This window comes from Dendropsophus ebraccatus, chromosome 15 (assembly GCF_027789765.1).
Source record: "Dendropsophus ebraccatus isolate aDenEbr1 chromosome 15, aDenEbr1.pat, whole genome shotgun sequence".
Classification (NCBI taxonomy): domain Eukaryota; kingdom Metazoa; phylum Chordata; class Amphibia; order Anura; family Hylidae; genus Dendropsophus; species Dendropsophus ebraccatus.
This window is the reverse complement of record NC_091468.1, coordinates 49,919,257-49,933,038: the sequence shown is the minus strand read 5'-3', so window position 1 is coordinate 49,933,038 and position 13,782 is coordinate 49,919,257. Positions and strand designations below refer to the sequence as shown.

The 13,782-nt window shown below is 42.7% G+C and overlaps 1 protein-coding gene across 2 annotated transcripts in view; it reads left to right on the top strand.

The window, feature by feature from the left end:
• Nucleotides 1-1,944, top strand: part of JAG1 (jagged canonical Notch ligand 1) — a 40,343-nt gene extending 38,399 nt beyond the window's left edge. For both annotated transcript variants that reach the window (XM_069955592.1, XM_069955593.1), the window contains 2 exons: nucleotides 17-164; nucleotides 739-1,944. In XM_069955592.1, coding sequence (XP_069811693.1) covers nucleotides 17-164; nucleotides 739-1,193 — 603 coding nt within the window. In that variant the 3' untranslated portion in view covers nucleotides 1,194-1,944. The remainder of the gene's footprint in view (nucleotides 1-16; nucleotides 165-738) is intronic.
• Nucleotides 1,945-13,782: the final 11,838 nt, after the last annotated feature.

Below are 13,782 nucleotides of genomic sequence, written 5' to 3'. Positions count from 1 at the left end.
TTTGTTGTTTTTTTAGTCTGCTGACGAAACAAGGGACGGAAGGAGCACAATTCAAGATATCACAGATAGGATCATCGACCTTGTAAGCAAACGGGATGGAAACAACACCTTCATCTCATCGGTGGCAGAAGTCCGAGTACAGACGCAGACCAAAAGCCGGACAGGTGAGTGATTGATGCAAGGGACGGGCCCTTTATGGACTCTATTGGGTATGCTAGTTGTTTTGATGAGTAAATTGTACATTATGAGCCTCATATAAAAGAATGAAATGTACTTTAGCTGACCTACATGTGGTAGACCCCCCCTTCCCTATTTAATAGAAAGTTTTTGTATTTTTGCTGAATTGCCAACAGGGTATATTTTAATAGATTTGCTTATGTTTACTAGTTAGGGTTGTTTTTTTTTAAAGGGGTTGTACAGGGAAAAACTGCTCTCCTTTTTGGCAGTCCTTTCCACCCTCTGTGCTCCTTGGCAGTATACATTCTGATATGAGAGGGGATGGGTGCCAGTCGTGATTAGCACATGTAGATGGAACCATACCCACGCATGATGCAGGATGTTGCTATCATGACAACATTTACACATCATGGCTATTGATCACCTCTGGCACCCACCCCCTTTAAGAACCCCATGATGCAACACAGACACATTTTATAGGGGTCTAACCTTATTGGAAGATGGCAGTGATCTGCCTTCTTTTTGGCACAGTGCGCTTACTCCTCTTCATCTTCCTCCCAGACTTCCTCGTGCCCTTGCTGAGCTCCATTCTCACCGTAGCCTGGATTTGTTGCCTTATCATCGCCTTTTACTGGTGCATCTGGAAACGTAGAAAGCCAAGCAGCCAGAGTCACACTGGCTCGGACGACAACACCACCAACAACGTCCGGGAGCAACTCAACCAGATCAAAAACCCCATCGAAAAGCACGCAGCCAACAGCGTTCCCATCAAAGACTACGAAAACAAAAAAATTAACGCAAAAATAAGGACACACAACTCCGAGGTGGAAGAAGACGACATGGATAAACACCAGCAGAAGAGCCGATACGTCAAGCAGCCAGCTTACACGCTGGTAGATAGAGATGAAAAGCCGCCTAATGGCACACCCACAAAACAGCCAAACTGGACAAATAAACAGGACAACAGAGACTTAGAAACAGCACAAAGTTTAAATCGGATGGAGTACATTGTATAGCGGACAGGGGCGCTGCCATGCAGAGCTGGTGTCTGCTGTTGTTAAGGGCTCGGGAGTCTCTAGTTCTTAAACTGTTGTGTAATATTTGAGTCTAAGGCTATTATTTACTTAGAATCCCTATGTTAATTTAAGTTTTGACAAGCTGGCTTACACTGGCAAAGATAGTTGCTGTGGTTGGCTGGAATACCAAGTGCTGCATTTCACATCTATGCAAAACTAGTGAAAAGTGCCCTAATGTAAATTCAGCCGCAGCTGAAACATCCCAGAAGATCACACATACATTGCCTTTGCAGTTAGCTAGTTTTTTTTTTTTCCTTTTATTTTTATTTTTTTAACCCTCTTCACATTTTTGACTGGTGTCCAAAATAATACAGTCCTTACAATAATACCTTTTTTTATTTATATTTATTATGTATATTTTTTATTTTGTATATTTGTTTTTATAGTAATGTACAACTAGTTCTGTATTTGAAAGTGCCTTTGTAGCTCAGAACCACAGCAACTATCGAAATTTAAGTTTATTTATTTTTTCTATTGTATTTTGTGTCAGGAATTTGTGGGGGCGGGGCGGGAGGGGCGTCGGGTGAGACTGTCAGCTGTTGCTGGTAAAATGAAGAATTGTCAAGTAGAAGTTTTGTATAGACCTGTAAATATTTTTTTTTTTTAATTTCTATTTTTTTTTTTTTATTAATCACTGTGTATATTTGATTTATTAACTTAATAATCAAGAGCCTTAAATATCATTCCTTTTTATTTATATGTACTTGTTTAGAGTTGAAGTTTTTTGATAGCTTTGTAAGCTTGTGGCTTCAGTTTTTTTTTTTTTTTTTTCAAAATTCATTTCTTGTTACATGTTTAACTATATGCCAAAATTTAAGGTGTTCTAAAATAGTTTTATTTTTTATGAATAGGACCGGCGCACATTGCCTCAATGCTGTTTTTTGTACATTTTTGTCAGATGTTAAATACCTTTATAAAGCATCACTTAAAAGAAAAAAAACTTTTTGTAAGTTAAGAATGAAACCATTTTCAGAGGTAGAGTTTAGAAAAAAAAACAATCATTTTTGCTGCTTTTGGCTTTAATATTAAAAAGAAGGAAAAAAAAAAAAGGAAAAAAGTGTGACTGGCAGATATTCGGCTTCAAGGCAGTTAAAGGAACCGTGTAGAGCTATCCATGTACAAGGAATGTCAGCGTTCATGTATAAGGAGAAAAAAAAAAAAAACATTAAAAAAAATCAAATTGTGTGAAGTTTGAAGCTTCGCAATCTTTTATTTTGTAAATTCTGATTTTTTTATTTTTTTTTTACATTTTCTGCCACCTTGAAAATATAACTAAAGAACCACTTGTAGATATCTTTTTTTTTTTTTTTTTGTAATCTACTGATCCATGAGAGTATTCTGTTGCGCTAGATTTTGAATACTTGAACAGTAGAAATCCAGTGATCACTGTTGCTTTTCCACCTAACACGACGCCTTACATTCCTCCTAAGGGACATGGGTGTTTTATAGTTTAAAGAACTCCTTGACGCAAAGACGCACTAAAGGCACGCCAGAGATGGTGGTTGCTGCCCATATCACAAATGACAAAGCGATATTCGACCCACTGTTGAATGTTAAGATGTTCTTTGTTGTTGGATAACCTTTCTTTTTGTATCCAAAAACATTCCCGATAAATCTGTATTTTCTCATAATGCCATACAAAAACCTCTAGTTATCATAAGACCGTTTTGTCACCACTCGCCAAAAGTTGCCTGTGTGTTCTGACCAAAAACATTCCATATGTGGATGTGTATTTCACTCTAGCACAAATCCCATGGTTACAAACTATGTAGACATCTACAGAAAAGGTTGAGACTCTGTTATCTGATCAGCGGCCGCAGAGATCCTGAAGATTTCCTGTATTGTGATATTAGTGTTATATAAACCCTGCCTCTTTTGATGTGTTGTTCAAGGCTACAAATTTTGAAAAGTAATATTTATTAAATTTTTTTTGTATGAAAACCTGTGACATTGGATTTCATGTTTGTTCAGTGCACTTGCTTGTTATCACCTTACGGTAATCGTAATATTCCACTTCTGTATTAAATGCACTGGCACCTACCACCTGCACACAACTGTGGCATCCGTTTTGTCAGCTACATAATTGTAACCCAGGAATAGACTTTGGTGGGGGGGGGTTATTCATCATTATGTGACCCTGGTGTACGCCATAAAAAAGGACTGAATGGCCTCTTTTCCGTGGCATATGTTTGCCATATTCCCCGCTCACCTCATATTTGGGGGTGGGGGGGAGGGGGGCGGCAGGGCCTCCTCCCGCACCTGGTTTACGCCTGGAACTGCTAGAACTGAACCAAGCATGCTGCCACTCCAATTTCAGAACAATTGACCTCTGGTGGGCTTTCCAGTAGTTTGTATTCAATTGATCAGTTGGTAATTCCCCAAAGCCTTGCTGCTCCCCAGTGCTGAAATGTTTTCATCCAACACCCCCCCCCACACACACACACACATACACATTTCAAGATGTGGAGGGGCAGGTCTAAGTCCCAATAATGATGCGTGGGTGAAACTACCCCCTGCACGTGATGTTGAAGAGCGACACAGTGTTGTCATATCGGAGACACTGTGCAGCTGTTGGACATTGCGTGCTGGCTTGCAAATTTGTCTTTGCCTGTATTTAAGATGGGGGAGTGTCTGCCTCTACTTGGTCGGGCACTCCACCCATCCCACCCAGGTGGTTATTTTATTTGCCAGTGTTAGTTGGACCCTGCATGCCCAGAACATAGCCTTATTATATGCCAAAGTACACTGTAGGTCCATCCCGAGCATGAGGCCACCTTATGGTGGGATGGGTAACATTATTTGCAAATGGTAACCAAGAGCTTCATTATTTTTATGGATTTTTTTTTTTCTTTTCTTGCAGTTGGGGGCTTCTTTTAGTGACTCTGATATCTGTATTGGGTCTGTATCTTGCCATTAGTGGTGAGCAATTTTTTTTGTGTTTTTGTAATGTCAGCCATAGCAACATACTCCTGCCTCGTGAATGGTGTTGTAGGAGAGCTGACCAAATTTGTCTTTGTATCCCTGGCATATTTTAGCCTGCACACGATTATGGGTACTTAGACCTGCCCCTCCACCTTCGGACAGAGATACTTCTGAGATGTGGAATGGCTAGAGCGAAGTATCGGGGAGCAGGAGGCTTTAGCTATCTTGTGCTCCCTAGACGACCCCTTTTTAAGGTTTGGGATGTTAACATTTTTAACAGAATATATCCTACAAACAATGTCTTTTGCACTTTTCTATGAGATCAAATACACTTTGTGCTTTAGCTAAAACTTTTTGAGTTTGTGAAACAGAACTGATGTAAAGAAGAAGAAAAATTTTAGGTGGAACATTGCAAAGTACTAAAAAAAGAGTGGAAGCAGGAACGAGTTAAATTTCCTACACTCCAGACTGGGTCTGGTCAGTGATCATAAAGAAGTGTTTGGCTATATGATCATATTACGTTTTACACAGGGTTGGGTGACATTGTAATGGAAATGTCAACATCATAAGGGTGCTCCAATACTTGTGAGAGTTGGATATGAGAATGTGCTTAACGTATGGTAGGTACCATGAAGATATAAAGATCAGAGTAAAAAGATTTATGAATAATAAAGTAATAAGATTTAAGTTTAGTAAAGGATCAAAAACCTACAAATGTACAAAAATAAGCGTATAGGTTGTGACTTTATACCCTGGACTTTACTGGCTTGGCGGCTCTTGGCTCTGGTTAGGAGATTATAGTCCAAACTAGGAGAGTTCCACCTACCTCCAATGATGCCTCTGTACCTTAATATAGCGTGTGGACAACTCCTGCAACTGTATTCTAGTCTCTAAATAAAGAATTCTGCATAAAATCGATAGTAATGTGGGACAGCCGGATTTGTCACCTCTGGTCACGACTGAAAACAATATATAGTTCCTTATGCTGTAGGGAAAAATCTCATTAGTATATATGTCAAGGTGCATTCCTAAAAAGCTGTCACCTGAACTGTTACGGTTACATAAATCATAGACTTGTCATATACATGTCTCTTGTCAAATAAAAAGACTGAAGCACAAACTAAATGGGACGTGAAATATCGACGGCCTTTTCTTTTCAACTAGCTCTTTATTTATGGCAGTTGTTTTTCAGGGTTCATGTTTTTTTTCTGCATCGCGGATACAGCCCATACCACATATATGAATCTATTATTATTTTTTTTATTTATAGGCTCCAATGACAGCAGGAAGACTATGGCCATGATACATATTGAGTATTGTGGCAGTATGAAATCCCTTTCACGCTGCCTGAACCATGAGTCATCAGATGGTTCTTGTGGCTTATTCCTGCCCTACCAGTCCTGACTGATCGTTCCCTATGCACAAACAAGACGAGATCTATCAATCTAGCCAGGAAGAAGCCAGGTGGAAAGAGGCCAACACTAGAGATGATCGAACATCGGGAATTTTCAGGTTCGATCAAACTTGAATCTTCTCGAACCTTCCGCATTTGATTCCTGATGCCTTCCCGTTCCATGGGGAAGGTGGAGACAGCCCGAGTACCGCCTAGAAAACAGGGATACAGCCTAGGTAATAGGCTTCATCCCTGTTTTCCAGGCGGTACTCAGGCTGTTTCCACCTTCACCACGGAGTCAAAATGACGAAGGTTTGAGTACAAACGAACCTGAAAACTCCCGATGTTTGATCATCTCTATCCAACACACCCGGCCCTTCTCTCCACTGACATCATCTTTCAGTGGAGTGTGGGAAGGAGGCCACCACACACCATAGACAATTGGCTGAACCTGCTGAAGTCAATGGATTTGGCCGACTATAAGGGGACGCAGTCATTGAAAGGGCTGCCTCTGGGTTACACGTCCACTGTAGGGCGGCCAGCTGTAACCAAGAAGTTGCTTTATGGTTTATTTTGCTTCTCCCTTTCTGACTTCATGAGATTTGCAGAGTTCACGGTGTCATGTAGACTTGGAAGAAATTCACTCGAGTAATGGAAGCAAATGCAGTAAGTCTCCCCCTGCTGCTTTGTGTTCTCTCTCTTCTCCGAGCATGATTCACCAGGCCTCAGCAGAAATAGACTTGCTTCCCATTAAACGAAGAAGGATCAGTGTTTCACTTAATAATAGCGGCAATAAAAGCATTTATTAAAATATATATTTATATAGCTTTATAGTGGTAAAGGGATAGTCTGGGAATGTTGTTTGAACATCTAATAAAGGCAATTACATGATGTGGGAACATGTCATAAAAAGTCAGGTCTCAAGACACAGTAATAGCATTTGGCCAGCTACTGGCAGTAGACTTGTGCCTAGTGTCTTGGGTATAATCCATATAATGCCTAAAGATGGTGGGTGACTTCTAGCAGTGCGTTGCCCTACCTCTGTGCCAACAAGTTGTTCATATGGAGCTATAAAGCGAATCTGCCCCCCACCCCAACCGCTTGTACCTTCAGATAGCTGCTTTTAGTCCAAGATCTGTCCTGGGGTCCGTTAGGCAGGTGATGCAGTTATTGTCCTAAAAAACTACTTTAAAACTTGCAGCCCTGTGCCAAATTGGTGTGGCCTAGAGTGTCTGTGTCTTAGGCCTGTGACGCCCCTCCGTCCCTCCTCCCCATCATTAGGAATGCCCCAGGCAGGATTTCTCCTAATCATCACCTGTCTGAACACTGCACATGTGCCTTAACAATCCACCACATGTGCAGTGTTCAGACGAGTGATGAATAGGAGAAATCCTACCGAGGGGCATTCGTAATGATGAGGAGGGACGGAGAGGCGTTGCAGGCATTCTAGGCCACACCAATTTGACACAGGGCTGCAAGTTTAAAAGTTTTTAGTGCAATAATTGCAACACCTGCCGAACGGACCTCAGGACAAATCTTGGATTAAAAGCAGCTATCTGATGGTACGAGCAGTTGGGGGGGCAGATTGTGGGTACCGAGTCCCTTTAAGTTAGGTCATTTTGCGGCCAACATCACTACTGCTGGACTCTACTATATCAATTATAGGTAGATTCAGGCATTAGTCCCCAGGTTGAATTTTTAGAAGTTAAAGGAATCCTGTCATCGCTTTCATGCTGCCTGAACTACCATGACCGTTTCTAGAGGCGGGTGGGCCGGGTGAACGCACGGGGTGCCGACAGCTTGGAGGCGCTGGTGGCACCCCCGGTCGGCCGCCCGCCCACCTCATCACTCGCCCGACCGCCCCATCAGCCGCCCTGACCGCAGCTCCCTCCTTCGGGACCACGTTCCGCCGAGCGCTCAGGACCTGTCAGGCCACCGCTGCCTCCGCACACACCCTCTCTCTCCAGCAAGCTCAGTGACGTCATATCACTGCGCCTGCGGGATGGAGAAGATGTGTGCGGAGGGGGCGGCGGCCTGCTCCTCGCAGGCTGAAGATGAGACAGGGACCCACTGTATGTTGCGGAATTAAGGTGAGTATAATGTGTTGTTGTTTTGTTTTTTGAGGGGGGGAGGGAGCACAGGAGGATTATTAATATGGGGACAGCATGGGGGGGTACTATGGGGGAGCACAGGGGGATTATTGCTAAGGGGCAGAGCACAGGGGGATTATTACTATGGGGGGAGCACAGGGGGGGGATTACTAAGGGGCAGGGCACAGGGGCATCATTACTATGGGGACAGCACAAGGGGGATTATTACTATGAGGACAGCACAGGGGGGATTATTACTGTGGGGACAGCACAGGGGGGATTATTACTGTGGGGACAGCACAGGGGGGATTATTACTGTGGGGACAGCACAGGGGGGATTATTACTATGCCGGAGACAGCACAGGGGGGGATTATTACTATGCTGAATGCAGCACAGGGGGGATTATTACTATATAGGTGCACAGTAGTGGATCCTACATACAGGAGGCATCCTACATACCTATTGACTGTACTGAACATGACACAAAAAAGTGGAAGTTGTAAAAGTGCAGAGCCTAAAATGTTTGTCTGTCAGGTTCAGAAGAGACTAATTGTAGCTGCAAGAAATCATCATGGTGGTCTGGGCCAGAAGGAGAGGAAAAGGAAAGTGTCACCTCAGATCATAGAAGACGTCACCTGTGAGTCACTGATTGACTTTTTTTGCCCCAAGTTGAAAAGGGTTGAATAACACTACACTAAGCCATAATACACACACTGCTTCTCCCTAGTAACAACCACCACGCTTTTAGCAAGATTTGCCCTGTAGTTCAAATTACCTAGAAACGGCCCTGTGAACCACTAGTCATTGGGGCGGTCCCTGGTGGATTCTGCCTCATTGGTGTGGTCCTTTTGGTGTGGTCCTTGGTGGCTTCTGTCTGTCCTACCAACCTACATTGATAGATCTTTTCTGATACCCAGAGAGATCTATCAATCATGGCTAGTAGGGTGGAGAAAGGCCACCAAGGACCACACCAACAGTGGTTCAGGCTGAATGAAAGGGTTGGCAGGTTCCCTTTACATACTGTGCCATGAGATATAATCCAAGAGCTGGTTGTCCAGCTCTTGAGTTCCAAAGGAGCGTGTTTTGACTGGTGCTGTCCTGCATTGAAGGAGTACTCAGGTGAAAATCTTATATCAAGATATATCAATTAGTAATTTACTTCTATTCTCAAGTCTTCTCATATTTATCAGCTGCTGTCTGTCCTGCAGGAGGTGATGCATTCTTTTCAGTCTGACACAGTGCTCTCTGCTGACATCTCTGTCCAAAACAGGAACTGTCCAGAGCAGCAGCAAATCCCCATAGTAAACCTCTCCTGCTCTGGACAGTTCCTCTTTTGGACAGAGATGTCGCAGAGAGCACTGTACCAGACTGAAAAGAATACACCACTTCCTGCAGGACATACAGCAGCTGACAAGTATGGGAAGACTGGAAATTTTTAAATAGAAGTACATTAAAAATCTATATAACTTTCTGAAACCAGTTGATTTTAAAGAAAACCTTCTTCACTGGATAAGTGAACAGCTCATTGATCCGAATAGGTATTGTGTGTTACTACTGGGTTCCACATTACAGCTGATAGTGGGCAGATATAAGCGAATCTGCAGCATTTTATTACAGAAGGCTAAGGCTGCCTGGAAAACATGAATACAGCCATAGCCATACAATGGAATGTATGGGAGCGTCACTCCTAAAGAGAGAGCCTTTGGCACAGATTGATGTGTTACTCTACCAACCTAGCATGATCAAATAGTGTATGTGAAAACAGGCTTTGTACCCCAGAAAAATCCTATTATACTCCTGTCATTTGAATGCAGGTTACCATTAAAGTGTCACTGTTTTTTTTTTTTTTTTTTGCAGAAAGTTTTTAAGAAACTTTATGATTGGGTTTATTAGACAAATATGCCATTATCTGCATTCAAAAAGTCTTTACACAGGTCCCCCCTCCCTCCTTTCATTCACTGCTCAATATCAGGAAATCTCGCCTTTTTTTACATCGGTCGAGCTCTGTGTGGAGAGGGGAGGAGCGAGATTAGTCACCAGCAGAGAGCAGCGGGAATTGCATAAAAGCTGCTATTCAGAGGTCAGAGAGGTCAGTGCTGACTGTCAGCGGATATAGCTGGTGATGTAGCTGTAAATTAACTCTTTGTTGTGCTGTTTTGGTGCCTTATCTCCCTTCATCTTCAAACTGATTTTTTATGATAAAAATGCATTTTTCGGCTAATAAACCCGATTACAAAGTTTCTTAAAATCGCCTGTACTATTGATTTCTGCAAAAGAAACTTAAATGACAGTGACACTTTAATACATTAGAGAGTGAAGAATTACACAGCGCCATCATTAGACGATTCTCTGTCCAGGAGTCAGCTATATAATGATCAGCACAGATCCAACACTGTCTGTTCATGTTGCTGCCGCTCTCACTTCAGCTGTTACTCTAGACTGTAGGAAAACAAACTTGCTTCCTTCCTAGAGCATCAAAGGAAAGTCAGCTGTATTCAGCAGATAGAGCCATACTCCCAGCCAAATAGCAAGCCCTGCTCCTGGTCTGTACCACTGATCTGTGATGTGTTATTGGTATCACTTTTATCCCTTGTCTTGCATAGGAGTCCATACAGAGATAGATAAATAGATAGATAATATAAGGATAGATGGAGATAGATAGATAGATAAATAGATAGATAGATAGATAGGAGATAGATAGATAGATAGGAGATAGATAGATAGATAGATAGATAGATAGATAGATAGATAGATAGAGATAGATAGATAGATAGATAGATAGATAGATAGATAGATAGATAGATAGATAGATAGATAGATAGATAATAAAAAATACCAGTTATAAGCACTGACAATTGGATTATCAGTTCTTTGATCTGATATACTGGAAGCAGGAAAAATAGTAGAGTGTAAGGATCTGCGCAACATTTAGAAGGACCAAATTTATGGCCAGATCACAGGGTCAGTTCATCACCAAAACGGATATACTCTTTTAAAATTGTGTGGACATCTGGCTGCATGTACACTTAGGCCCTATTCACATGTTCGCAATTCTCTGCGCAATTACGGACAGAAAATAGGGACAATGGGGTAGATTTATCAAACATGGCGTAAAGTGAAACTGGCTCAGTTGCCCCTAGCAACCAATCAGATTCCACCTTTCATTTTCCAAAGAGTCTGAGGAATGAAAGGTGGAATCTGATTGGTTGCTAGGGGCAACTGAGCCAGTTTCACTTTACACCATGTTTGATAAATCTCCCCACCAATGTATTTCAATGGCTCCATTCACACATCATGCACAGGGCCACGATCCGTGCTGAAAAAAAAAAAGGACAGGACCTAGTGCGGACAGAAATTCCTCCACGGGCACACCAATAGAACTCTATGGGATCCATATATTTGCAGAAAAAAATAGAGCCACAATCCACAAATAGTGACTACATTATTATTAACCACACTTTTTAAAATTTTTGTGGATCAGCAAAAAAATACGGAAGCAATACGGATGGAAATTTGAGAATTACTAATAAAAGGAACCGACAAATTTGCGGAGTGATAAATATACTGATGTGTGAATAGATTTGCTGCCAATTATGTGTGTCTAGAAAGAGGGCAGAGGCGGCGTGATTACATGCGGCAATGACTCCACACCAACACCTAGTTACTGAGAGCGATCATTAAAGAGTGTTTTTTTTTTAAAATCGCCACCTCGCCAGAGACTGCCAGGCACAGCGCTATAAGGTACTGAGGCTGGTTTACACTCCACCAGGCAGGTGACTGGTTCCCTTTAAAGAACTTCTGAAATATCTTGTTTGTCCACTTATTGCATTTTCCTGTGCCCCCATTTAAATCATTGCTAGTCAGGCTAACAGGTCCATACTACACAGGTGGTTAAGTCGAGCCTGACTTGGCTGTAAATTTCAGCTTTTACAATGGCAAAAATAATTGGTTTCTGGGCTAAAATGAAAGAATAAAAAAACATAGATTATGTGTCCCCCAACACCACCATGGGCAGCTCATGGACTCGTTTCAATGTATTCTAACCATAGGTTATCACAATCCTGCTTCAGCATATGAGGTTGGGTTTATAGCCTCAGTATTTCGTGTATATAGCGCTGACATATTCTATAGATAGTTACAACCACAGTAGTGGGAAAAATAAATGAGAGCATCAAGAGCAACCCACATAAACACAGAGAGAAGTAATACACACAATGTCACAGTGAAAGCAGATGCATGTGAAGCTGAAAGTCAGCTGGCTTCTGTTTGTCTTAGTGTAGTCACGGGATGTCAGTCGGTTTCTGGCAGGGCTGCATGTTTCCAAGATCCACCATATTGTTAATCTATAAATTACAGGTTAATCCTCAGACCTGAACTAAGCAAACCCATCTCCATTATTGCCTTCCCTCTGTGTAATGCTGATATGTTGGCAGTGTATGAGGGTTCGCAGTCAGTGTGGGAGCGTGCGCTGTCATGTGAACGCGGAGGCAGCACTACACAGAAACCAGATGTAATGAGCTGGATGCCCAGGATAAAAGCCTAAACAAGCAGACTATTGGAGTAATTATGTGAAAAACCTAGAAACAATTACTGATAAATATCTATTGAAGAACAAGATGTTCAGCTCTCCATAGACGGTAATATAATATATCATGCTAAAATCATGAATGTAGGAAGAGGACTATCCTGGAAGATCAGTGGAATGAGCAAAACAGCACAGGATTAGAGATGATCGAACATCGGAAAATCCTAGGTTCGATCGAACTCGAACATTGCCGAACCTTCCACATTAGATTCCCGATGCCTTCCTGGTCCGTGGAGAAGGAGGAGACTAGGTAATAGGCTGAATCCCTTAATTCCAGGTGGTCCCTGGGCACGCTCCTCCTTCCCCACGGACCAGGCAGGCATCAGCAATCTAATGCGGAAGGTTCGGGAATGTTCGAGTTCGATCGAACCTAGGATTTTCCGATGTTCGATCATCTCTACACTGGATCAGATCCCTATGCACAGCTCTATAGAACAGTACTGCCCCCATCAGACCTAGCGTTTAGAGATATACCTCCTATGGAGTCCAATGAAAATGCCCCAGCCACAGGTTTTTTGTGGTGTTTTTCTTAAGCGTTTGCATTTTGTGGCATTTTTTTTTTTTTTCTTCATGTGTACTGTGTTTTGTGTTTCTTCAGCATTTTTTTGGGTCAGTATTCAGACCCGAACACGGACTTCAACACTGAAGTCTTTGTTGGGGTCCAAGCACTGACCCAAACGCACCTGTGCCGTGCTTGCTAGAGTGCGGGCCAGAAAGGGTCGCGGTTAACTTAAACCACTGTGGGCCACATTGTGTTAAACTTACCCTCCCGGTGTCCATCGTAAGTGTTTGATCAATCGGCGGCTGAGACAAGACACCGATGTAGCCACTGATTGGTTGAGCAGAGACTCCTGCAGTTTCAGCTCAGCCAATCAGTGGCTGCAGCAATATCCCACCTCAGCTGCTGATAGGCTGGACGAACATTTGAGGAGCCAGAGCCCGACACACATCAAGCTCAGTGTGCCGGATCTAGTGAGGAAAGAAGACATCTGATGGTGAGTATGAATGCATTGCGTCTGTCTCAGCAAGAAAGGGGGGCACTTTGCCCCCTTCCTTACTGGCACGGGCACAGTGTGAGATCAGTCTGGCCCCCAGGGGGTTAAGTGGGCATGCAATGCGACAGGGGCCAGACTGTTCTGTATTGGGATGCAATTCATCCTCACTTACCTCATGTCACTTGTCAGAATGTTCTGCTCCGCATTGCACTTACTGACAGAAGATCCCCATGTGCCCCATAAAACCAGACACTGCTCCCTAGGCTGTGCTGTACTGGTCAGTAGGTTTAATGGCAATCCTGTATATAAGTTGTTAGAGCATGGAGGAGTATGTGACCATGCCCCTATTTCTGTGTCCTCCATAGACATATACAGGCTCAGTGAAGGACTTCAAGGTAGGGGGCATGGTCACATGCTCATCCATGCTTGGCAATCTTTTGTTTTGTTGTTAGTGTAATAGGTCAGTATTACTATACACAGACTAACGGAAAAAATTGCCACTGTCTTGGGAGAGAGCAGAGCAATTTTATCAAATTTCCTGCA